We start from the raw sequence: 24447 nt of genomic DNA, 5'->3' as shown, positions 1-24447 counted from the left end.
TCAGGCTTAGAAACAGTGAGTTCCACAGGTGAGCTACATGAGGCAAGGAAACTTACAGGCCTGCAAATATATGCAGCCAGAGCTCAGGAGACAGGACTTGGCTAAAGTCATGTACCTCTATATAGGACATCTGAAAGCTTGGGACTATATGAGCATATCCAGGAAAAGTGGAAAAAACTTGAGGACTATAGGGCTTACATCAAAACTCTAGTGAACCCTAATGCCTAAGAACAGATAGAGGAAGAGGAAACCATGAAGCATTGACAATGATCACCCAGAAAGGTAAGAAAGCAGCGTTACCACCAAATACACAATAGAAATTATAGAAACAAACGATGAGAACGTGCACTACCTAGTGCAGTGCTGCTGAGTAATGTCATTTCATCAAGGCTTACCAGGCCTGCGCTTTCCATGGCAACCTAAACCAAATTATATCACGAAGGTAATGCGGTCATGTCTCCATATTCTGTATGGTAATTCAGTATAAATTTAAGTTATTGGGAGTGTATTATGATAATAAATAGGACCTATTAAAATGTTTCCGGGCTTCCCTGGTGGCGCAGTGGTTGCGAGTCCACCTGCCGATGCAGGGGACACGGGCTCGTGCCCCGGTCCGGGAAGATCCCACATGCCGCGGAGCGGCTGAGCCCGTGAGCCATGGCCGCTGAGCCTGCGCGTCCGGAGCCTGTGCTCCGCAACGGGAGACGCCCCAACAGGGAGAGGCCCGCGCAAAAAAAAAAAAAAAAAAGTATTAAAATGTTTCCAATTCTTAAAATACACCACTCATTCATGGCAATTTTTCTCTTCTCATGGTTGAGGATATTCAGCGGACTACATGTTAAAAAGCAGCAATGAGTGTGTTCTCCTACCATCAACATCATATTTAAGTGTACATGGCTTTTTTTTTTTTTTAATACCAAGAATCACCTCCAGTATTTTAAGATTTGATACGCTCCAATTCATTTGCTGCTGTTGACATTTTGGGGTTGTGTCGAGTAACCTAGCAACTGTTCTTATTTCCGGCCTAATTTACTTCTATTTATAGAGCATATAGAAACTCAATGGCCTCAATGATATTCTTTAAGGCAGGGCCGGTTTACAAATTGTATGTTCTTAAGTGAGGATAAATGTTAAAGATAGGACAAATATTAGTCATCGAATTGACTACAAGTCACAACTTCTTTAATTCTGGGTCATCAGTAAATATGATGAATCTTTAAAAAGGTGTCAAAACTTTATCATGCTGAAATATGATATGACTACAGCTGAAATTACAAAATTTTAAGTGTTTGTTTTTAATGTTATATTCATTAAATTTAATTTCAGCAATTAGAGACCACAGCATCAAATAACTTCAAATAAAAATCTGGCCCTATTCAGCACTGTTAAATGAGTTCCCTTTTTCACTCCTTATCTATAAGACATTATGATCAAAGTTTAAATTGTGTAAGGCAGAACAGACTTTTTGATTTTGTTTTTAGACCTTACTGGCTTTCAAGCTGTTTAGGCAGAGGGAACAATCACTAGAACATCTGTCCGTCATGGATAGGGGTAGAGAAAGGTGATTTTAAATGACTCCTTGCAAAACTGTCTCCAACATGCATCCTATAAAATATCAGGATGCTTTTTTTCTGTTTTTATGAGTATGTACCATAAAACTAGAAAATTAAGCCCTATATACCTTGCTGAAGGTAACTGAGCTTCCTCTTCCTCTATCTATTCTTAGGCATTAGGGTTCACTAGAGTTTTGATGTAAGCCCTATAGTCCTCAAGTTTTTTCTATTAGTTTCTAAGATAGAAACTAATAGATCACCAAGCTACTATAATTCCACAAAGAAGAAAAACTCCCAGTGCAGGGCCAAGCATTCCAAAATCATTGAAGAAAATAGGAACTTGACAACTTTTGGGTAAAACTTTCTGTTCCTACTACCAAAAGTTCCTTTTTGTGATCATTATTTCAGTTCTACATTATGAATATAAATGTACATAAAAGTGCTAGCATCATTAAGAATCATATTAATACCATCTTCCTTTCAACCTTTTAAGGAAGTTCCAGATATGTCCCCTTGCCGAGGGAAAAAGAAATTTCAAAAGATTTTTGGTAACAGAGTGCTAAATATTTACCCCACAAAACCAGGAGACCAAAGCAGTCTTATATTGAAAGACTGAGAGATTTGTATTTACAAAGCTCCTTGAACTACTCAAAAGGAAGTAAAGTATAACATTAGCACACACAAATCTATACACGTCTTGAAATTCATTTTTGTAAACATCAAAATTTACTGAGCATTTCCTTTGTGTGAGAAATGAGTTTTCATATATCTAATCTTCAAAAACAACTATAAAATAGACACTATTTTCTTCACCCTTACTTTGAGCATTTTTGACCCCCCCTTTACCCATTTCTCCCACTCCATCTATTAGTAATAATAGGTATTATTATTATCACAATTTTACAGATGAGAAAACTGTAAGTTAGAAGTATAAACTAACTTTCCCAGGGTCATATGGATAGTAATTGGTAGAACCTGATTTGAACCAAAGTTTATGTGACCCCCAAAGTGCCTACTTTTAACTTCTACATTATATTTATATAGCAGGGCCAAAAAAGGCAAGTCACTTTCTCACCCATTCTATTCACAAAACTCTTTCAATCCATTTTATTGAGTCTTTCTAAATCCACAGTTGTCTCCTAGGTAGGCTTGAGGAATATACTTTTAGCTACCACCCTACTGACACTCGCAATTTCCTGAGTATCTATGGCTACTGCTGCCCAAATTGCCCACAATAAACCAGGGAAAATTTCTAAAAATTAGAATGTTCCCTCTATTCAAATATCACAGAAGCCAATGTGATAAGAGGCTGAGTGAGGAGTAACTGCCTCTGTCTCTGGATCCTTTGCTTGGAGACCCCAGATTGCTGCCCAAGAAATTCCTCCACGGTGTGATTCTACTTGAGTAGAATCCATCTCATCAGTGCAAAGTGATCCACCAGGGAGACTATGAGGGTCTGGGCATCGCTACGTAGTTTCCAAGTAGTACCCAACAAACTGATTTTGTTATTGATGGGAGACTGTAGTATTGGGACATTTAGAAATTTGTGAGACTTAAACAGATCTGATACTAAGGTTTATGGCCTTCAGTTTCACGAGTCATCTTTCTGTTAGAGGAATTACAATACTGACAGCATAATATGGCTGTAGCGATAGTACAGCAATGAACTCTTAAGGGATTATGAGATTCTACCCAAGTTTACAAGCATGCTACGCTGGAAAGAGTGTGGCTGGTACCAGAAGACCTGGGATTTGGCCCCATTTCTATATGACTTGCATAAACTACTGAAACTCTTTGAGTCTAATTCCCTAATTAGTAAAATCAAGAAAAAATTACAAACCAAAACCCAGGGCTTTTGTTAAATAAGACAGCAATTTGGAAATATTCTATAAAGTGTTAATGGTAAACGACACGCCTCTGTTTAAATAGAAAATATGGCTTAACTTATACTTAATAGAATTGTTAAGCTTTTAGGATTTACAAAAAAATCTTATTATCAGTGAGTTTAAGAATTTTATTTTCTTAGTCTACTTTAATTTCTTTCTGAGTTTTTAAGATAAAAGATGTCTACTTCACCCTTGCTAAGGGCATGGACAGAATAAACAATGAGCTCTGACGAATGCTCTATAAACCTGTAGCAAACCCACTCTCCTGTATCACCATGGGATGCCTGATCACTGGATATAACCAGAGGATCAGTCCAGCGAGTATTCATGTTTAATAATTAAGATAATCACTAATTTCCACCACTGTTCCTCTGCCACCTCATAAGGCATGCACTATTGGTCTTTTAGTATTTTGCTCTCATTGACTGTGGACTCTAAATCATTATTTGTTGGTTACAGACCTTTACAATGCCCAGTGGCATTTGCCACCAATGACAGCAGTAACAGATGATGTTGAGCCAAAGCTACTGGGAGTGAAATGCAGAAAGTAAAATGACAATAAATAACTGTCACTCCATTACTAAACAGTGCCTAAGATTGGTTCTAGTACATGTTCAATAGAGCAGAGCCTGCATAATCCAAGAACCAAAAAGGCATTTACTCCTCAGTAATAGCTGCAAATAAAAACGAACCCAAACACTTGTCTTGTGCAGTGACAAGGAATTCTTCATTGAGAATGGCGTAAGTATTCAAAAAATTCTCGACAAATTCCACTTCAGTATCTTCTCAAATTAACGGTATTTGGCAAATATGTCAAAAGGTATACTCTGGCCAGTGGACACAAACTTCAGGAGATGCTGGATAGAATACAAAGTCTCAAATGGCCATAAGACTGAACATATGGACTTCCCTGGTGGCACAGTGGTTAAGAATCCGCCTGCCAATGCAGGGGTTCAAGCCCTGGTCCAGGAAGATCCCACATGCCGTGGAGCAACTAAGCCCAAGAGCCACAACTACTGAGCCCACGCGCCACAACTACTGAAGCCCGCGCACCTAGAGCCCGTGCTCCGCAACAAGAGAAGCCACCGCAATGAGAAGCCTGCACCTACCGCAATGAAGCACGGCTCCCCGCTCGCCGCAACTAGAGAAAGCCTGCCCCCAGCAACAAAGACGGAACGCAACCAAAAATAAATATATATTTTATAAATAAATTTATAAAAAATAAAATAAAAAAGACTGAACATATGAATATACTCTAAGTACAGGGATGCAATTATAAGAAATATGGGAATATTAGGGATATAAGATGTCTGGGAGAGAACATAAAACCTATCTAAACATGATCTTAGCTCTGGTCAGGTGATTTAGGTAGAGGACAGATTTGAGCTATCCTCCTTAGCTAGTCATATAAACTTCAGGTATGACAGCAGAATCTGTTATGATAAACTCACAAGATAGATATTCAATAAGAGGGTGTTATTGGAGTTAAGTTATCCATACCGTACAATAATTATTCTTTAAATTTTAAAAAATTTGTACTCTTCTTTTCTTTCAGATTGCTGGAGTATCCTTTATTCTGTTCTCTTTCATTCCACCGATGATCTATCAGGTTTGTTGTGGTGGGGTTCTCTGTCTATTTTTTAGTATAGGATTCATTCTGCTAACTCTATGTCCTAAGTAAACTGACATGTGGTAATCACTAAAGTTCTTAGTGTGGAAACATAATCCACTTATTAGACAAGTTATATAAATCGGAGCCTCAGTGATCTTATTAGTAAAACTGGGATAATAATAGCAGTATAGCATAATTAACACGATAATTAAATAAAAAGCACATGCGATGTGACTACCTTTTCTCATTTTCCCCCAAAAGCAGAGACTAAGAATGGAAAGTATCTGGGGGAATAGATCTTAAGGAACAGAGCTAAGAGCCTAAGAATGAATCAGGAAAGAAAGGAGAGCCAATCCAAAGATATGTCATCAAGCTGGTCACTGCTGTTGGAACTGGCTTGATCCCCTGGGGAACTTTTGGGGACCTGTGGAAAATGCAGTTCTATATGGTCCCTCCAAGGAATGGAAGAGTATTGGTTAAGAGTTGTTCTGGGAGGTGTTAGTGCCTCACATAAGGTTGTGAATGTATCAGACTACCTGATTTGCTTCCTGAAGGATTCCACACAGCAATTACAGGAAAGCCTCAAGGCAGGAAGTGAATAAAATCCAAGCTATTTGGAATGTACAGGGGAGATTTACAAAAGCAGAGAGTGGCTGTGTTGAATATAATGTTGCTTCCAGTAGATCTGATGGTGATGGATCTCTTTTACTAGATAGTGGTAAGGGTATAGCCCACGGGCATTACAAATGAACTGGATTATCAGGAAACTGCACAACGGAACACAAAGCCAGGATTCAGAGCACTTTCAGGGTGATTGCCACAAAGTCAGAAGCAGTGGCTTCTATGAAAGGTTCTTAAGATCTGGAACTGTGGAGGTCATCAGCCTTATAACCACCAAGGGCAAATGGTCATTTAGTTGCTGTTTTTCCCAGAACAAAAATATAAATAATAATAATAAGAAGAACCTTCTCTTCTCAGCATATAAAGTTTATAAAACAGTCTTGTATGCACTGCCTTCTTTGGAGTTATGAACGATGCTGTGAGAAGGTGTAGTATTATTCTCATTTTTCAGATGAAGAAATCTGAACTTTCTAAATTTTAAGGTTCTTAACCCAGGTTTCATTGTCTACACATGATAAGGCAGAATGAGAACTAGGGCATGTTTATATTAATCCTAGCATCCTAAAAGGTGCCTTTATTTTAAGAAAACTCCCTCTGATCAGTTACTTTGTGCGCCCTGACACACACGCTCCACCTCCAGTGGCCCAAGTGCATCAATCGTTCACTTCGCTGAAAGCGTAAGCAAAGTTTACTATTGCCAAAATTCATTTCCAATTCCATTGCCATTTGTAAGATTTGATCTCCCACCGAGAATGCCTACCAGATTTGAAGGAAACTAACTCCAGGTGCTATGTGTCCCCTGGCCACTACAGGACTTATAAATCAAATAATCAGCAAGAAATAAAAACTCAAGATAACCAACATTTCTCATAAAACACAGGTATTGTGACTGACATATACCTGTTCTAGGCAATTTGAATATTTGAAAACACAGGACTGTCTTAAATGTATCTGTTTCATACATCTCCAAATTTTATGACACTGAATTAAACTAATTAAATAATAATAATAATGATGATGATGATAATGATATTATCGCTACTTAGTTCGTTCTCAATAATCATTATTGAGAACTTACTAAGAGCTAGGCACTGTGTTAAGTGCTCTATTCATTAATTTAGTTGATTCCCACAGTAATCCTCATATAGAGAATACCATTAGTATACTTACTTTACAAATCAGAGAACAGAGGTAGAGAAAGGCTAAGTGAGTTTCCCAGTAACCCAGCAAGGAAGTGGCTGATTTAGATGTATTCCCAGGCAGTCTTAGCCACTATGCTATACTACCTGGCTTTCAGACTCAAGTCCTATAGTCTGTTCTCCAGTTGCAAGCTATCAGTAGCTAGGAAATCAAACTTTCACAAACTCCCAAGCATTGGGTGTAAATAAAGTGAAATAGAACATCTCAGAGTAATTCAAAAATTGATGAACATCATTGCTGTGTGTGTGTGTGTGTGTGTGTGTGTGTGTGTGTGTGTGTGTGTTGATGGGGCAGAAGAAAGCATTGTAGAAAGGAAGAAAAGTACAGGAATATTGCCTCAGAAGTTGATTTTTCTCCCCTAGAATTTCCAAGTATATTTACAACTTCGTGGTTTCTCTTTTCTACTCTAAACAAACAGGTACAAATTTCACTTTGATATTCCCATGACGGCTATAAAGACCAAAAGTAGCACGGAGTGATTCACTACCTAACCAGAAATGGCCTCACTGTGAGCTCTCAAGGTAGAGGAAATCATTCCCCTCATGACGGTGCTCCTGCATTCTAAGGCTCTTCTCCCTGTGCTTTACAAGACCAGCCCCAAATCCAGGGATCCCTACTGTGAGAGGCTGCCTGGATTGACAAGGAGAGGGCATGGCACACGGCTCTCCCCACAGGGAGGGGACTCACCCGGTCAGTTTTCCCTTCAGTCTGAACACTGGTGTGACTGCGGACCTCGTGATCTTCTTCCAGGTCAGAAACATCCTCTAGTTCCTCTGGAGTCTATAAAAAGAAAGCAAAACACTGCTGGTGGAAATGCAAAATGGTAACCAGGCTGGCAGCACATCAAAAAGGAAGCACAGAGTTATCAATATGACCCAGCAACCCCACTCCTAGGTATATATGTAAGCAGCTCTTTGTAGGAAACTGCCCTCAGTAGGAAGCCCCTTTCACTGTCGCTTTAGCAAAGCTATATTATAGCTAACTTTTAAACCAGGCACCTCCATGCTCTACTCATCTCTGGCTCAAGCACACCTTTCAAATCTTTTAATCACACGAAACAAGTTGCCTAACTTGTCTGACCTTTCCATAGATCAAAGAAGTAGAAATGAAGAATAAGTAATTTAACAAATGACAAATGACCAAATCTCTTCCCTAGCTTCCCCTTCAGTAATCTCAAGAACAAACTGAGATTACTTCCTTTCTTCCCTTTAAAAGCTTTCAAGCCCGAGTAGAATCTTCGGAGGTGGTTTCTGGAGGATGTTGAATCCACCGTCTCCCGAGATTGCCAGCGTTTTGATTAAAGGCACCTTTCCTTTCTTTATCTCTTGAGTATTCATTGTTTAAGTGGCTAGCAGCAGGACCCAATCCATTCGATGACATACCCGAGAGAAATGAAAACATATGTCCACACAAAAACTTGTAAATGAGTGTTCATAGTAGCACCAATCATAAAAGCCAAAAAACATATCTAGTGACGAATGAGCAAACAAAATGTGGTAAATCCATACAATGGAATATCACTTGGCATAAAAAGGAGTAAGTACTGATACATGCTGCGACATGGGTAAACCTTAAAAATATTATGCTAAGTGAAGAAAGTCAATCACAAAATAGCACATTACTGTATGATTCTATGTATTGGAAACTGTAGAACAGTCAAATGTATAGAGACAGATATTTGATTCGCTGTTTCTAAAAGAAGGAGTGGAGGAGAGGGTTGGGAGCAGTGACTCTAATGGGTGTGTGGTTTCTCTTTGGGATGAAAACAGTGTTCTGAAATTAGATAGTGGTCATGGTCACATGATCTCATGAATATATTAAAACCACTAACTTTTGTACTTTAAAATGGTGAATTTTATGGTATATGAATTATATCCCAACAAATTTTGAAAGAAAAGGAAAGCAAAAATGATCAGAAGGACATTTTTCTCTGAGGAGCAATTTGGCTAACCACTATGTGCTTACCGCAAACCAAGGCGTTTACAGGTGATAAATGGAATAATTATCATTAAAACCACATGACAGGGCTTCCCTGGTGGCGCAGTGGTTGAGAGTCTGCCTGCTGATGCAGGGGACACGGGTTCATGCCCCGGTCCGGGAAAATCCCACATGCCGCAGAGCGGCTGGGCCCGTGAGCCATGGCCACTGAGCCTGCGCATCGGAGCCTGTGCTCCGCAACGGGAGAGGCCACAACAGTAACAGGCCCGCGTACCGCAAAAACAAAACAAAACAAATAAACAAAAAAACCATATGACATCGACATCAAAACACCAGAAATTGAGAAATTAAATTTTCTTAGAACTTAATAAATTAATATCAACTTTAGTGTCTATGCTAAATGGTTAACCTACTTTCATTTCTTTTTTCTTTTTTTTTAATGTCAGCTTAAACATCTCTTGTTCAGGGAGGTGTCTTGATTAAGAATCCCCTAGACTGGCTTGAGCTCCTCCACCAAGCATTTCCTGAAGCCCTTTGCTTTCACTATCACAGTGCTCATCGTACTTTTTTGTAAGCATTGTTTGTTCAATTAGTAAGCCGACGGTTGAACTGTCTGTTCTTTGAGGTAAGGACTAGGTCTGCTCTGCTTACTATCATCTCACCACAACCTAGTATTCATGCATACATGCTTTTGAATGAATGAAGCAAAATTAACAGTGATAGCCAAAAATACAGTTGGATATGAACAGAACAAAACGTATCAACAGCAACGCCAATTTGTCCTCACTGAACCTCTACTGTGCTTCCATCTTCTGTATTTCAAACTAAATTGCTTTATTTGCTTTTTGTTGTTTTTCTCTGCTCAAGGTTTCCAATCCCTCGGTCCCACCGGGGCAATAATTTAAAGATATCAGTCATTATTGCAAATACCAGTATTGCAAAGTAAAGGCATTATTGCAAATATAACGTACTTAACGAGAATTCGTTTAATATTTTAGTTTACACAGTCTCCATTTTAATCTCTGATTCCTTTGTTACAAAGCTCTGGTGAGAAATCCAAAATACAAACGTTTAGGTTTCGTGAAAAATATCCAAAAGTGGAAGTGGAAGGTGTCTTGCATATACACCTGGCTGTTAAAGGGTGGAAAGGGGCAGGACCTGCCTCCTCAGAACAGCTCCGGTTTCCCTTAAACCTTGCTCTGCACACAGGCCCTTTGTTTATTTTCAGGGCTGTGAAGAGCTTTGCTTCCCTGGGGCCACTCCAGAAGTGGGGATTTGCAATGATTAGCTCACACTGTGGGGCAAAATTACCAATTTCCTAACTACTAATGGTCTCAGAGTCTTTCTCAGCTCATGGATCTTTAACCAGCAATTTCTTTGTTCTCTGACACTTGCACTGAGCAGCTCCCATCACTTTGCATTGATTTCAACTGACTCTCATTGGATATTAATATCTACCCTCCCACCAAAGCCTCCAGTGTGCTAAGTAGTTTTTATCTATATGTTGATCTCTATATGCAGTCCTCCTTTGCTGCAGCTACGTGCGACTATGATCACAGGGCAATTTACGGGCAATTTACTCTCTTCTTAGGTATTAATAGCGTGAGTTTGCCATGAGGTAATTTCTGTACAATTACATATTTCGTTATTAGCTATTTTTGTGTATTCTTCCCAAATAGTCTTCAGAAAGCATCTTTACAATTTCCCTCTTGATACATTATCAGCCCCTGTAACATCTGAATAAGTTCAACTGATCAAATTCCTTTCCTTGAGTCCTGTTGTTTTGCAGCTGAAGGCTGTCTGGTGCCCCTACTGTGACCTGTTTCTTATAAATGTCTGTTGTTTATTACTTGGATTATACTCTATCATGTGGTGACATATAACTTCATCATCAATCCCAGTATTCTGTGCAATTCGAAAATAAAGTGACTTAATGGAAAGTAAGAGCAACTACTGCCCTCAGAAGTCACAAGTACCATTTTTGTTGGTGATACGGCAGGAAGAGATAAGCCTACCATTTACGCCCACGTACTTATGTACTTTTCCTTATCTTTAACAGGGGACTAATAGTTTTCTTGCAAAACCACCATAACTGACCTCCTCTTTTCATGAACAAAATCAGTGGGGGAGTGTTCAAAACACTTGCTGGCAGCATTCTGCATTCTGTAAGGTAAGCAGTTGGATGGTATTGTAAAAATAAAAAGTTAAATACACAATGTTACAGTTTAAGTGGAAACTAAGAAAGAAACAGGAGTCCTCTAATCATTTTGGGGGTGTACATTAACATCTTCAAGCTGAAGACAAATAATAACAGAAAGAGCAAACATTTAAAAAAGGGAGGAGGGAGGATGGGCTGCCCTATATTTACACTCTTAGAAACAGCTTGCTTTTACTCATCTAGTCACTTTGGAAGGTTAAACTTCTGGAAGGTGTGTGTATGTGTATGTGTGTGTGTGCGTGTGTCACTTGTGTGTTTCTAATCAATTTTCATCCCGTGGGAGGGGAAACCAACTATCTTAGATCAGTGTTATATAGGAGAAAGACCATAAACTGTTGAATAATACAGACCTGAATTTGAATTCTGCCCCTCCAGTTAGCAATTACAGAACGCTGGGCAACATGTGTCTCGTTTTAAACTTTGGTTTTTTCAGAAAAAAATTTTGGATAATGATAACTAACCCTGAAGATTGTTGTGAGACTCAATTGTACTGAGAACGCTTTAATTTAAGAGCTTACTTAGTCCACAGAAACAGCTGGGGTGCAACAAAAGTTGTTTCTTTTTTTTCTGTTGCGGTACGTGGGCCTCTCACTGTTGTGGTCTCTCCTGTTGCGGAGCACAGGCTCCGGATGCACAGGTTCAGCGGCCATGGTTCACGCACCCAGCCGCTCCGCGGCATGTGGGATCTTCCCGGACTGGGGCACGAACCCGCGTCCCCTGCATCGGCAGGCGGACTCTCAACCACTGCGCCACCAGGGAAGCCCAAAAGTTGCTTCTTTCTGTCTATAGTGTTTGTTCTCCTCTTCCCTCACTACCTTATCCCTCATCCCATCACAACCTTTTAGATTTGCATGATAAAACTTTTGTGGCAATTTGGATGCCTCCATTTTACTCCATATCCGTTACTCTGGATTAACACGACACTTACTAGCTGCCTCTAGTTATGTTCACCTGATTTTTAGTATACAATGTCATTGTGCTAACAGGGTATAAAATAATTCCACATACAGTGATTTCTTCTAAATTTCAAGTAAAGATCTCTTTTGATCCAATCTTAATCATGTATAAGAGTAAGATTATCTCTTAAATTGGTCCCAGCAGAGATACACTCTAACATAGATTCTCAGGGATGACTGAAACAACTTTCCTTCTCTAAGCTGAGCTGTCTCTAAGCCAGACCAATAGGAAGCTATCCTATTTTTTTTCTGGAAAAAGTGAAGTTAAACTCAGTTATTACCCATTTATTTCTCCTATCAGAATTCAGGACAACTATTTCGTATATTCCTATTTTAACTCTTGCTTATTGTGAAGCCTTCCTTAGGCAACCCAAAGTGATTTGAAATTACCTGAGTTTCCTCCACCTTTAAATCTCACCCTCCACACAAAGGAGCTCAATGCTTCCTACAGACTTATCTCAGTAATTCTTTCAGCATCCTTAGTGAGACAGGTAGGCAGTATTATTATACCTTAAAATTCACTTGCACAAGACTTTATAAATGTTTAATATTTAAATATAAGGAAATAAATTCGTGGTCACCAAAACAGCAAAAATAAGGAAAGAAAGAAAGAGGGAAAGAAAGAGAAAGAGGGAGGGAGGGAGGAAGGAAGAAAAATAAAGAAGGAAAGAAAAAGGAAAAAAAAAAGATAGTCTAGGAAATAGGAGTCATGCTTGGCATTTTCTTCTCAGAATTAAGGTTGAATTCTAAATCATACACATGATTTGATCATAAATCATACTTCTCTGATTATCCCTCAATGGCTTACTACAATCAAATAACTGCGACAACAATGTCAGTGGTGGTCTGACACAGAAAAGGAATTATGCTATGGATAGTATTCTGAAACAGGAAGCTGCAGTAACATGTTCAGTGAGATTATCTTAGCTGAGGTGGTAACAGGCTGATTTTGGAATGTTAGGAGAGACCAGAATTAAAATACATTAATTAAAAAAAAAAGGAATAGATATAACAATAGCACAATTCAAATTACAGAAAACTAAAAAACACCCCTTGTTGAATGCACACACACACATACACACACACACACACACATACTTTTCTTTTTCTTCAAGAAATCAATATTCTGTTCTTGGCATTTATTGACAAGGTTGTTGATCCTTTTCCTGAGCCACTGTTTTTCTAGTTTCCAAGTCCTATAAATTATTTAAAGGGTCACATCTCAGAAAAATGTAACCATCACATTTAACTGTCAAGCATTTCAAAATATTACTAGAAAATAAAGTATACAACTGATTGTGTGTTACACATGGGCTTTTGAAAACTACAAACCCCTGGAATCAGCCTTTGAGGGAGAGGCCCAGTAACCTATATTTTTATAAAGCTGTACAAATGATTCTGATATGTAGTTCTTCATGAGAACCACTGGCCTGACACTGAACTTATTTTAATTTTTTGATTCGTTTAGGCTTAGTTAAGTGTCCCTGTAACAATATGAGTTGCAAGACTGTAGCGGCAATAGTTAATCCCAGATTTTCCCTGTCACCTGAAATGCAGCCATTTTGCATTTTAAGTTGCCTTCCATTGCTTGTCAGTTGGAGGGTTAATTTATCACATTCTTGGACAGATAATAAGTGGCCAGAAGCCATTTTGACTATTAAACTAAATTATACAATCAGTTGGAGTTTCCAGAGTTGTCAGAGACAAAGGACTTTATTTCTCATGGCAAGCACTATGGATCCATAACACGTGGACATTTTCTACTCCTCAAATATGCCCCAATCATCAGTTCATTCCGCATCAAGATCTTTGGCTCCTGGTATCTACTGCTCTCCTGCCTGGCATCCTCATCCTGCAGCTTTCACATCGCTGGACCTTTCTACCATGGGAGTTCAGACGGCCTATACTCAACCCTATCCAGTCTTCCCTGGTCAGCCCATCTGAAGTTAACCCTTTTTCCTACTTCATTTATTAATTATATCACACCCTGTGCATTTTTCTTTAGCCGCTTCACTGCCACCTATCTTGAACCATAAAATGTCTTTGAAAAGACAACTCAAAAAAATCCTGCTTGTTTCTCAGGCTGGCACACTGGCTTTAAGTTATACGAACTTGAAACCAATTCAGTTTTGGCCCATAATATGATAGCATGAGCAAAAGCTTGCCAATGGATCTGCCAAAAAAAAAAAACGCTCCTGAGTTATTTCTTTTTCTTCTCTTTTCTTTTCAAGTTCCATATAAATTAGGCTATACTAATCAGCAAAACTACTAAATGCGTTTTGGACAGAGCTGACTTTATATCCTATTTATAACCTATTTCCAAATTATAAACAGAAAACCTAAGGTAAGTAACTTGCCAAAGTTCTTATAGCAAGGCAGGGACTCTGATGCAACAGAATATAAAGATTGCATATCTGGATTCTAGGTCAAGTGCTGCCTTCAGTAGCTGTGACCTCAAACAAGTATTTAACTAGTTGAGAACTCACCTTCTTCAGAAGTAAATGAAAGGACTGAACTAAATGATTTATAAAATCTCATTCAATTCTACTGTTCACTCTATAAGTCTATTGCAGGTCTGGTGACACTGTATCGGGAAAGATACTTTTTTTTTCAAGAAAATTCTGAATTAGCAGTATACCCTTCTTTGGAAATGCTAAACACAATTTTAGATCCCAAGTCCCTTTTGGTTTGTTAACCTCTCAGGAGCACAGAAACAACTGTTAATACTTTGTCCAGGACTACATAGGACAAAGTTAGGGCTCTTCGCAGGCAGTAACTGATGATGCCATGGAGAACTGCGGCAGTGCAGTTACGGTCATTGCGCTATAGGTGAGAATGTGCTGTTGTTGGAAATGACGCAATGATAAAAATAAGCGTAGTAGTGGAGATGGTGGTAATGGTGCTGGTGGCAACAGAGGCAGCAGATGACTAATCACACACCCCGATCTTTAACTCTTAGGTGTACACACTGCTACCATGAGTATCAGACACATTCTGCTGCATCTGACGAAGGAAAAGCTCAACTTTTCCATCAAACTCTATGCCAAACAGACTCTATTTATGTGAATGTGTGTTCTTATCTTTAGAATAAACAGCTGAAGAGAGGTTATCTAACTTAAAAATTATTTTTTTTCAAAAAAACTATTCTACAGATGTTAAAACGAGTTTCAGAGACTATCTAAGGGCAAAGAAAAAGCATTTAATACTCAATACTCTTAACAATGTATATGTACATATATTCTAATTACATAAAACAATGCATATATATATATATGAGACTGTTAGAGTGTTATATGTGGCTTTCTTCTTTATAATTGATTTGTTTCTAAATTTTTACAATACATATTTATTATGTTCATCAGGGGAAAAAACAAGCAATGAATGTTACAAGAAAATCTGCTTAAGGTTGAATATGCCACTTCAAGGACATGTCAGCAAGCAATAAAAAAAAGAGCAAGATTGCAAAACTCACTGCACGGGAGCAGAGCTGGCCTTGTCACTCTGCAGTAGGTCTATCAGTGTGGCACTGTATTTGAAGCTGGTGTGGACACAGACAAAAGCTCTCAAGAGGGGAGAGGAAAATTGCAGTGTAGGTCTTCATTATCAGAGCAAACACTAAAGAAGACTGATAGCAGATACAGAGATCTATACCTCATCAGGGCCTTATGCTGTTCCCCCATATTGCATGGTCTCCTTCTTAGCTCTGTGGATCCATGAAAGCAGTTGCTTTCTTATTTCATGGATCACATTTTCAGTGTCCTGGAAATTGGTTTTATAGAAGTATTCTGTAATAAAGATTTTGTGGGAACGAAGAGTTGTGGTGTGACTTCCCAGCAGGGATATATATTTTTTAACCTATAGGAAATCTTTTACTTCCAGAAATTGTTAGGCAGTCAGGCATAATATCAACGGTCCTAACCAAATTCATCTTTCTAGATTTGCAAAGTAATCCCAGGCACAGTAATAAAGCAAAAACCTGCCTGATGTGTTCCAGCCACGGGTATTATGTAAGGCTAAGCAGGATGTCCACACCTGACACTCCTATTTCACACTGAACTAAAGAACGGAAAACTATGAAAGAAGTTCCACATTACAGAGGAGATGTTGCTCGATGAGACAGTAATTCAGATCTATGTTAGACTTTTGTACATATTATTCAGGGTTACTGGGTTGAAGTTTGCTTTATGGGACATAAGAATTCCCTACACTAGTAGAATAAAGTTGCCTAAGTTGGCAGCTTATATATGAAATAGAACACTAGAATGCAGCAAAACAAATCTTTGGACAACCACTAAGGAAGAATTATGCTCTCTCTAAAAGGGATTTTTAAGTCCCCAAACTAAAAGGCCTATTTGTAGAAGCGAGTGAATACATCACCGTTGAAGATGTAGTCAGATATAAGTGGCTATGAAACTAGCTCACGGCAATGCATTGTGCTGTTTGCACACAGGTCTGTCTTGATCTATGGAATTAGGACAAGAGGTAGAAGCAAACCTAGTGGGGAAATTAGATTTAAAAATTGCATGTGTTCCTTAACATGTTAAACATATACATACCATAGAATCTGGTCACTCCACTCCTAAGTGTTTACCCAAGAGAAATAAAAACATATATTCACAAAAAGGCTTGTACACAACTACTCATAGCAGCTTGTTTTGTAATAGCCAAGTAGCAGGAATGACCCAGATGTTCATCAACAGAGAATGATAAACTATATGATATTCAATAGAATATTACTAATATTACAATAGTAATATAACTAATATTACAATAGTAATATTCAATAGAATATTACTCAGTTAAGGGAATGGATTATTATTATTTTTTTTTTTTTTTTTTGCGGTATGCGGGCCTCTCACTCTTGTGGCCTCTCCCGTTGCGGAGCACAGGCTCCGGACGCGCAGGCTCAGCGGCCATGGCTCACGGGCCCAGCCACTCCGCGGCATATGTGGGATCTTCCCGGACCGGGGCACGAACCCGTGTCCCCTGCATCGGCAGGTGGACTATCAACCACTGTGCCTCCAGGGAAGCCCGGGAATGGATTATTGATACAAATAACAACCTGGCTGGATCTCAAAATAATTATGCTGAATGAAGGAAGCCAAGTAAGAGTACATTCATATGATTCTATTTAGACAGCATTCTAGAAATTGCAAATCAATCTACGGTAACAAATCAGTATGGTCTGTGGGACCATTTGGGGTCTGCAGCAAGGAGTGATTAGATTACAAAGTGTCATGAGAAAGTTTTAGGTTTTGATGTATATATTCCTTATCTTGATTGTGGTGATAGCTTCAGGGTTAAATACGTATGTCTATAAAACATATCAAATCGTATGCTTTAATATGCATAGTTTATTAAATGTCAGTTACACATCAGTAATGCTGTCAGAATTTGCATCTACTTATTCAAATGCCTACCTAGACATATACTACATAAAGTAACAATTGTTTGCTTAGCCCAAGACTATAATTACAACAGGGACCACGCAATGTGAATTTCTGTTGAATAAGTACATGAAAGGAGTAATACTGCAAATTCAGTTTTAATCATTTAATATCTCTCTTGTTTTCACTATTTAATAAAATGGACTTCAATTTGTAGTAAGGGACCACATATTTAATTAAAGATTGCTAATTTTTGTTATCAGTGTTAAATGTTCAGTTCACAGAAACCTTATCCATGGGTCACATCACTAGGGGTGCTTAGAAATAAAAAAGTCACAGCTTTAGTAAAATAATACCAACTGCAGGCTTTTATATATGGACTCAATGTGAAAAGACCACTGATAAGAATGGTAAGATATTATAGCAGCAATGTGATAATATCAAACCAAGCTTTAAACTTTTTTTTCACTTCATTCAAGGCAATGGTTTTCAAAAAAATGTAGTATTAAAATCCCTTCTTAAATGAAATTAGAGAATGCTAATATTCACGACAATGCAAAATATGTAATGATTCTGACTAAAGCATAAAACAGTGAAGCAGGTGTGTGTGCATGTGTGTGTATGTGGGCATGTGTGTGTATACATGGTGCAAAGCCTGGAGAGTCAGGCCTCCCTCTTGCCCATCTTTTATTGCATTCTGGGAAATAGTTCTACTCATGCCGACCACCCAGAGACCACTATGCTTTCACCCTGGAGAGTCTAACCTCCCACGTTTAGCCAGAAGTTGGCCCATGCTATTTCAGTAAAGTATCATGAGACTCCCAGTTAAATGTGCAGAATTAATGATAATTACGTACCTGCACTTCCTCTTGTATATGATTAATGTGACTATATGTTTAGTTCATTTAAAAATATAACAGTAAAATAATAAAATAGCAATTACAATTGTTCATTGCAATAAATACAGGGGTCATCTACTGCATTTCATCTACTCTACTCATGTGCGTCTCCCTCTGGATTTATCCAGAAGTAGCCTTAGATGTCACAAGGCTCGTGTCGTGCATGTGTAGATAAAAATATTGTTTTCAAAAACCTGCTCAGGCTGTCTTTGGATGAACAATATTAGAGTGTCATTTATATAAAACACTGAAGCTGTATGCTAAATAAAACTAAAGATAGCATATGCTATATATAAAGTCAATAATTCTTTTTACAGCCTGATGAAAATTAATCCTAAGTACTCTTCAGCTGAACTATCTTTTCTTACTTTTCAACTCTCACCTTTTATTCTTATCTTTTCACCGATTCAAAGTAATTTAATATGCCAATCATTTTTTTTTCTAATATTGCTCTATCTTAAAAACTCCTTTTCCCTGCAGATCTTATCCCCATCCAGAAACCAGAAATAATATTTAGTCTCTGGAAAGGAGAAATCGTTTTCAAAATCATTTTACAATGAGAGAGACAATCTGCTTTGGAACAGGATCCCTGTTATCAATGTGGCAAGATGAAAAAGTATGCCATGTTCTATGTAAGAGAATTTGCTAGGCTTAATTTAATTAAACTCAGTGGCTGTCGGGGCTGTGTGTGGGTGCATGTGTTTCGTGTGCGTGTGACACTATCTTTTTTTTAATTTAAAAGTATCAAACATTTCTTTTTTAAAATTTGAAAAGAGAAAAAAATTAAATAGATACAGATTCTATTCCCAAGATATTTACAGATAACTGTATGAAGTGCAGCCAAGTTAGGTGTTATGGGACTGTCAGAAATTGTGAGGTCACCACCTTTATGAAACTAAGTTCTGTGTATGGAGTTTTAGTGAAAATTTCATGAGTATTGAAATACATTATTCACATTCTCCTATCAACATACACCTTTATTTGCACAATGAAAAATTTTGATTCATGCAAAACATCCTGTTTGACTTGTTTTGTTAGACTCTCCAAGCATGCTCCTTATTACACTCTCACTAATATTTACAAATTGTTTTAGCTTCAAGCTGAAGTGAATAATGCAGTGCTCCTCAAGATTTTCCCTGATCTTATGGACAGGGTAGTTTTTAATTCCTCATGTTGTTTAACCATCCTTTGATCCTACTAAGGAATTAGACCATCTAAACACAGCTTTCACTTAAGATCTCAGCTCTGGAATCTTGGTATAATTAAAATAATAACAACTTCAGTATTATATTTTAAACTAAGTAAGGAATAAGTTCAGCATTTTGCGGCAAGAAGTCAGAAAAACTAGCTTCTCATTTTTGCTTTTCACTCATTCATTCATTCACTTTTTCATTTAGTAAGTATTCATTAAAATGCCAGACAAAAAAGAATTGATATTGTACCAAAAGTGTTTCCTCATCTAATTGGAAAATGACATTTATTTATTCTGTGACCCTAGAAGGTTATTTGGTAATTGGTCTTATGTACTATAAAAGAAAGAGAGCTGTCCCTGACTTCTTCATGTTCTACATTTTACTACCTCCTCATCAAGATGTTATTACGGGCAACTCAGGTGATAAATATAGACTTAACTCTGTATACATAATGTAAGACAGTCTTTTCATTTTTATGTGAAAGTAGTTTTATAAAGCCACTTTCTCAGTTCAGGGAACATAGTAGTTTCTCACTAAAATTTTCTCTTTGTTCTTTCTGTCCTAAGATGCAGTATAGGAGATAAATTAAGACCATGCACGTTGAAATGAAAAAAAAAAATTAAATTCCAATCCTGATACACCACAGGTTAATTGTGGGTATGGGGGAAGTATATCAAACTCCTTCAATTTTGATGTACCTATCTTATAGGGCTGTTATAAGAAATATATGAGAAAGTAGTAAGTATTATTCAATCTAGTACCAGGAACACAATAAGCACTCACATAAATATTAGCTATCATGTCATTCTAACTTATGTCAAGAAATATGAGCTATTATGTCTGATTAATATTGTACTGAAATGCTAAATAAAGAATATTAGACCAGGAGTTAGAAGACTGGTCCTGGCTCAATCACTTACTCACTAGATAATATCAATGATGTTATTTTTAACTTTTAGAGTCTAAATCCTTTCTTCTATAAAATGGGATTCATTATATCTGAAAGGGCTTGAAAGTCTAAATAAGTATATAAAAATTATTAAAGTATGTTATAAATGTCAATTCGATGACAGCTGTGAATATTATTATTAAGTTGCATCACCTTTTACTTTTACTCAGTTTATTAGATAATTGAAAACACTCCGAAAAACCAACTCAAAGAAGCTAAGTTGGGCTCAAACAGAGAAAATTTGAGATAATTAAAAAAAAAAAAAATGAATGCTTCATTTCTTCAAAAGGTATACTGAAGGTAAAAATAAGAGGCCCAGGAGAGGACAAGAAAGCAGCAGAGACCCGAAATTATGTAAGTGGTTCAGAACAGAAGGAATTGCAAACTACTTTTAGCCACCTAATGCAAATGGAAGTAAACAACAGAAGCTATGAAAATAGCCCAGGTGAAAAGGCCAGTGGCTTTCATGCATTTTGTGCTTCTCTCTATAAAGTACATTTTTCCATATAAAATCTCAGCTATCATATACACGCACACACACACACATACTTACATAATATGACGACATGATTCAACTGAAGGCAGGAAACCAGAAACCCTGCCCACTAAAGCCCGCTCTTTCACCAGCACAGAGGCCCCTGATTTATTTCTTTGGAAGGATCAGTAAAACATAGTAGTTCAAAAAGTAGAGGTCAAGGCTTCCCTGGTGGCCCAGTGGTTGAGAATCTGCCTGCTAATGCAGCGGACACGGGTTCGAGCCCTGGTCTGGGAAGATCCCACATGCCGCGGAGCAACTAGGCCCATGAGCCACAACTACTAAGCCTGCCGTGTCTGGAGACTGTGCTCCGCAACAAGAGAGGCCCACGCACCTTGATGAAAAGTGGCCCCCACTTGCCACAACTAGAAAAAGCCCTCACACAGAAACGAAGACCCAAAACAGCAAAAATAAATAAATTAATTAAAAAAAAAAAGAAGTAGAGGTCAACAGTTAAAATTATGTCAGGTTTAATTGCACAAAACCTTTATTAGGCTTTGGCCTAATTTTGGCAATTCATAGTTAAACAGTGAAAATTAAAAATCACTAAATACTATTGCTTATAAATCTCTACACCTAATTTAAAACACTGCTAGTTGCACCTAGATAGAGGGACCTATTTCTTTCAGCTCTCTATTACTTAAAAAAACCTGCAAAGTTCTTTGATTACACATCTTCCTCACTATTTCCTCAGTTTAATTTTTATGCAATACACATATATATACACATACACATATACTACATTATATATACTAGCTTAATATGGCCATCGCTTTGTATTTCAGAAGAGATCAACACTCTTGGAGGGATCATGTGAAAAAAAAATTGTTGAGATTTAGTAACTCTGAAATATTTGCCCTAAGACAACCAGTGAAACTGTGGTACAAAAGATTTTCATGGTCATTTTTCATCTCATTACAAATTAGAATCTATTATATGTTGTAGTTTTTTTTACCACATGAACAACATTATTGACTTTAATATTTTTGTTGCAACAAGTGTCCATGAATGAGACAGTGAATTGATTTTAAATATGGTACTATCTCTCCTTCTGTGCCAACAACCTAAACCCAATTTTTATTCCAGTCAGAGCATCTGCTCCATATGGCACATCTCCAAGGAGTTCTGATTCCTCTAAATGACTCCTGGTATTTAAAAATCAAGACCAGGAAAGAGGTGTGCTCACTGTAGCTAAGGCATCATTGTTCTAAGCCCTTTTAGTGAAAGGAACTAGGAAGCTATTTTGAAGATTATGACTCCATACTCACAAATAACAGTACATAAAAAAATATAACATGGCAAAGTGAGATATACTCCAGAAATTCAAGAATGCTCCACTATTAGGAATTCCAATAATATAATTCACCATATTACTAGATATAAAAGTAAAAAAAAAAAGATTCCTTCAGATACACTGAAAAGCCTTTGACAAAATTCCATCTTTCCCTAATTAAAACATTCAATAAAATAGAAAGCTATTGCTACTCCCTTAATATGCTACACCTATTTCAGCTCTAAAGTCGGCATGCTAGTTAAAAACACCACAGGTATTCCCACTAAGGTTAGAAACAAAGTGAAATGCCAAATGTCTCTATTATTTAACATTGAGAAAAAAATCATAATTTTTTGGGAAGATTAGAAATAAACAATCTATTTGCAAGTAATATGATGTTATACATGAAAACCAAAGAGGCAAACACAAATCTAAACAACAAAATAACTCATGAGACTTCTGGTTTCAGCTCTGACATGCGAAGAGCTTAGAAGTTGTCCTCACTGGAAGAAAAAAGCAGAACAAACTGAAAATGACTGACTCTTCTTAGCTTCATCAGAAAATTGAGGTCACAGGACAAACTTCTACTCCACAATCTAGAGGGAAAGGTAAATAACATGAAGAGGAACTCAACTAAGAAAAGCTTACCTTTGGGATTGGGATTGACATATATACACTAATATGTATAAAATGGATGACTAATAAGAACCTGCTGTATAAAAAAATAAATTAAATAAAATTCAAAAATTTAAAAAAAAAGAAAGAAAAGCTTACCTAAAGCAGAAGCTGCAGAAGTCGTAACTGGTGGAAACACTTACATGGTAATTTTTATCAATTGTTGAAGACTGAGGGTGAGCTAGCATGAAAGTGAGAAATTCCTGGGGGCGGTCCCAGCCTTTGGGGGCCCCCATACACTTTCAAGGGTTTTAGTTCCAGAAACTCCACCTGGTTCTTATGGTGAAGATTTAAGGAAAAAAACCTCAGGTCTCTAAGATAAGACGGGAAAGAAAAAATATTGTTAAGTATTCCTAGAGTGTTCTCTGTTTTATATGCTTCCTCTCTCCAGTTCTTTATCCAACTTGGGAGAAGTTATCCAACTCCCACCCCCTCTAGCCTTCCTGTATCACCTAATGTGGGGCTAGGAATAAGAAACACTTGTGAAGCTCACATGCCAGGTGCAGGCCACTAAAAGACTCAGATATAATCACAGGTTCCCCTCCCCCGCACCGTACCATTACATTAAAACAAGACCCCAGTATAATAACAATGGATTACACATATAAAGTGCTGCAAAGAGCATACCCTATTAAGAAAGAGTTGCCAGGGAAACCCAGTGAAAACAGAGGAGAACGCAAACAGGTACAACAGAGGAAACAAGGCTCTGGCACCATAAGTGCATCAAACAATAAACACAGCCCAACTCCTAGGCAGCGTAACATAAAACCTCACACTAGAGCTTATGGGAAGATGGCAGAAGAGTAAGACGCGATCACCTTCCTGCCCACAGATACACCAGAAATACATCTACACGTGGAACAACTCCTACAGATCACCTACTGAACACTGACAGAAGACCTCAGACCTCCCAAAAGCCAAGGAAGTCCCCACGTACCTGGCTAGGGCAAAAGTAAAAAGAATAAACAGAGCCAAAAGGATAGGGACGGGACCTGCACCAGTGGGAGGGAGCTGTGAAGGAGGAAAGGTTTCCAAACACTAGGAAGCCCCTTCGCGGGCGGAGACTGCGGGTGGCGGAGGCGGGAAGCTTGGGAGCCGCGGAGGAGAGCACAGCAACAGGGGTGCGGAGGGCAAAGCGGGAAGATTCCCGCACAGAGGATCGGTGCCGACCGGCACTCACCAGCTCAAGAGGCTTCTCTGCTCACCCGCCGGGGCGGGCGGGGCTGGGAGTTGAGGCTCGGGCTTCGGTCGGAGCGCAGGGAGAGGACTGGGGTTGGCAGCGTTAACACAGCGTGAAGGGGGCTAGTGCGCCACGGCTGGCCGGGAGGGAATCCGGGGAAAAGTCTGGACCTGCCGAAGAGGCAAGAGACTTTTTCTTCCCTCTTTGTTTCCTGGTTTGCGAGGAGGCGGGATTAAGAGCGCTGCTTAAAGGAGCTCCAGAGACGGGCGTGAGCCGCGGCTAAAAGCAGAGACCCCAGAGACGGGCATGAGACACTAAGGCTGCTGCTGCCGCCACCTAGAAGCCTGTGTGCGAGCACAGGTCACTGTCCAC

The 24447-nt window shown here is 38.4% G+C and overlaps 1 protein-coding gene across 1 annotated transcript in view; it reads right to left on the bottom strand.

Moving 5' to 3' along the window:
* CTNNA3 (catenin alpha 3) overlaps positions 1 to 24447 on the bottom strand; it is a 1581444-nt gene that overhangs the window by 163864 nt on the left and 1393133 nt on the right. Inside the window, exon 14 of the mRNA XM_065894569.1 lies at positions 7560 to 7652. Within this exon, the coding sequence (XP_065750641.1) occupies positions 7560 to 7652 (93 nt within the window). The remainder of the gene's footprint in view (positions 1 to 7559; positions 7653 to 24447) is intronic.

This window comes from Phocoena phocoena, chromosome 16, assembly GCF_963924675.1.
Source record: "Phocoena phocoena chromosome 16, mPhoPho1.1, whole genome shotgun sequence".
Lineage (NCBI taxonomy): Eukaryota > Metazoa > Chordata > Mammalia > Artiodactyla > Phocoenidae > Phocoena > Phocoena phocoena.
This window is presented reverse-complemented; position numbering and strand designations above follow the sequence as displayed.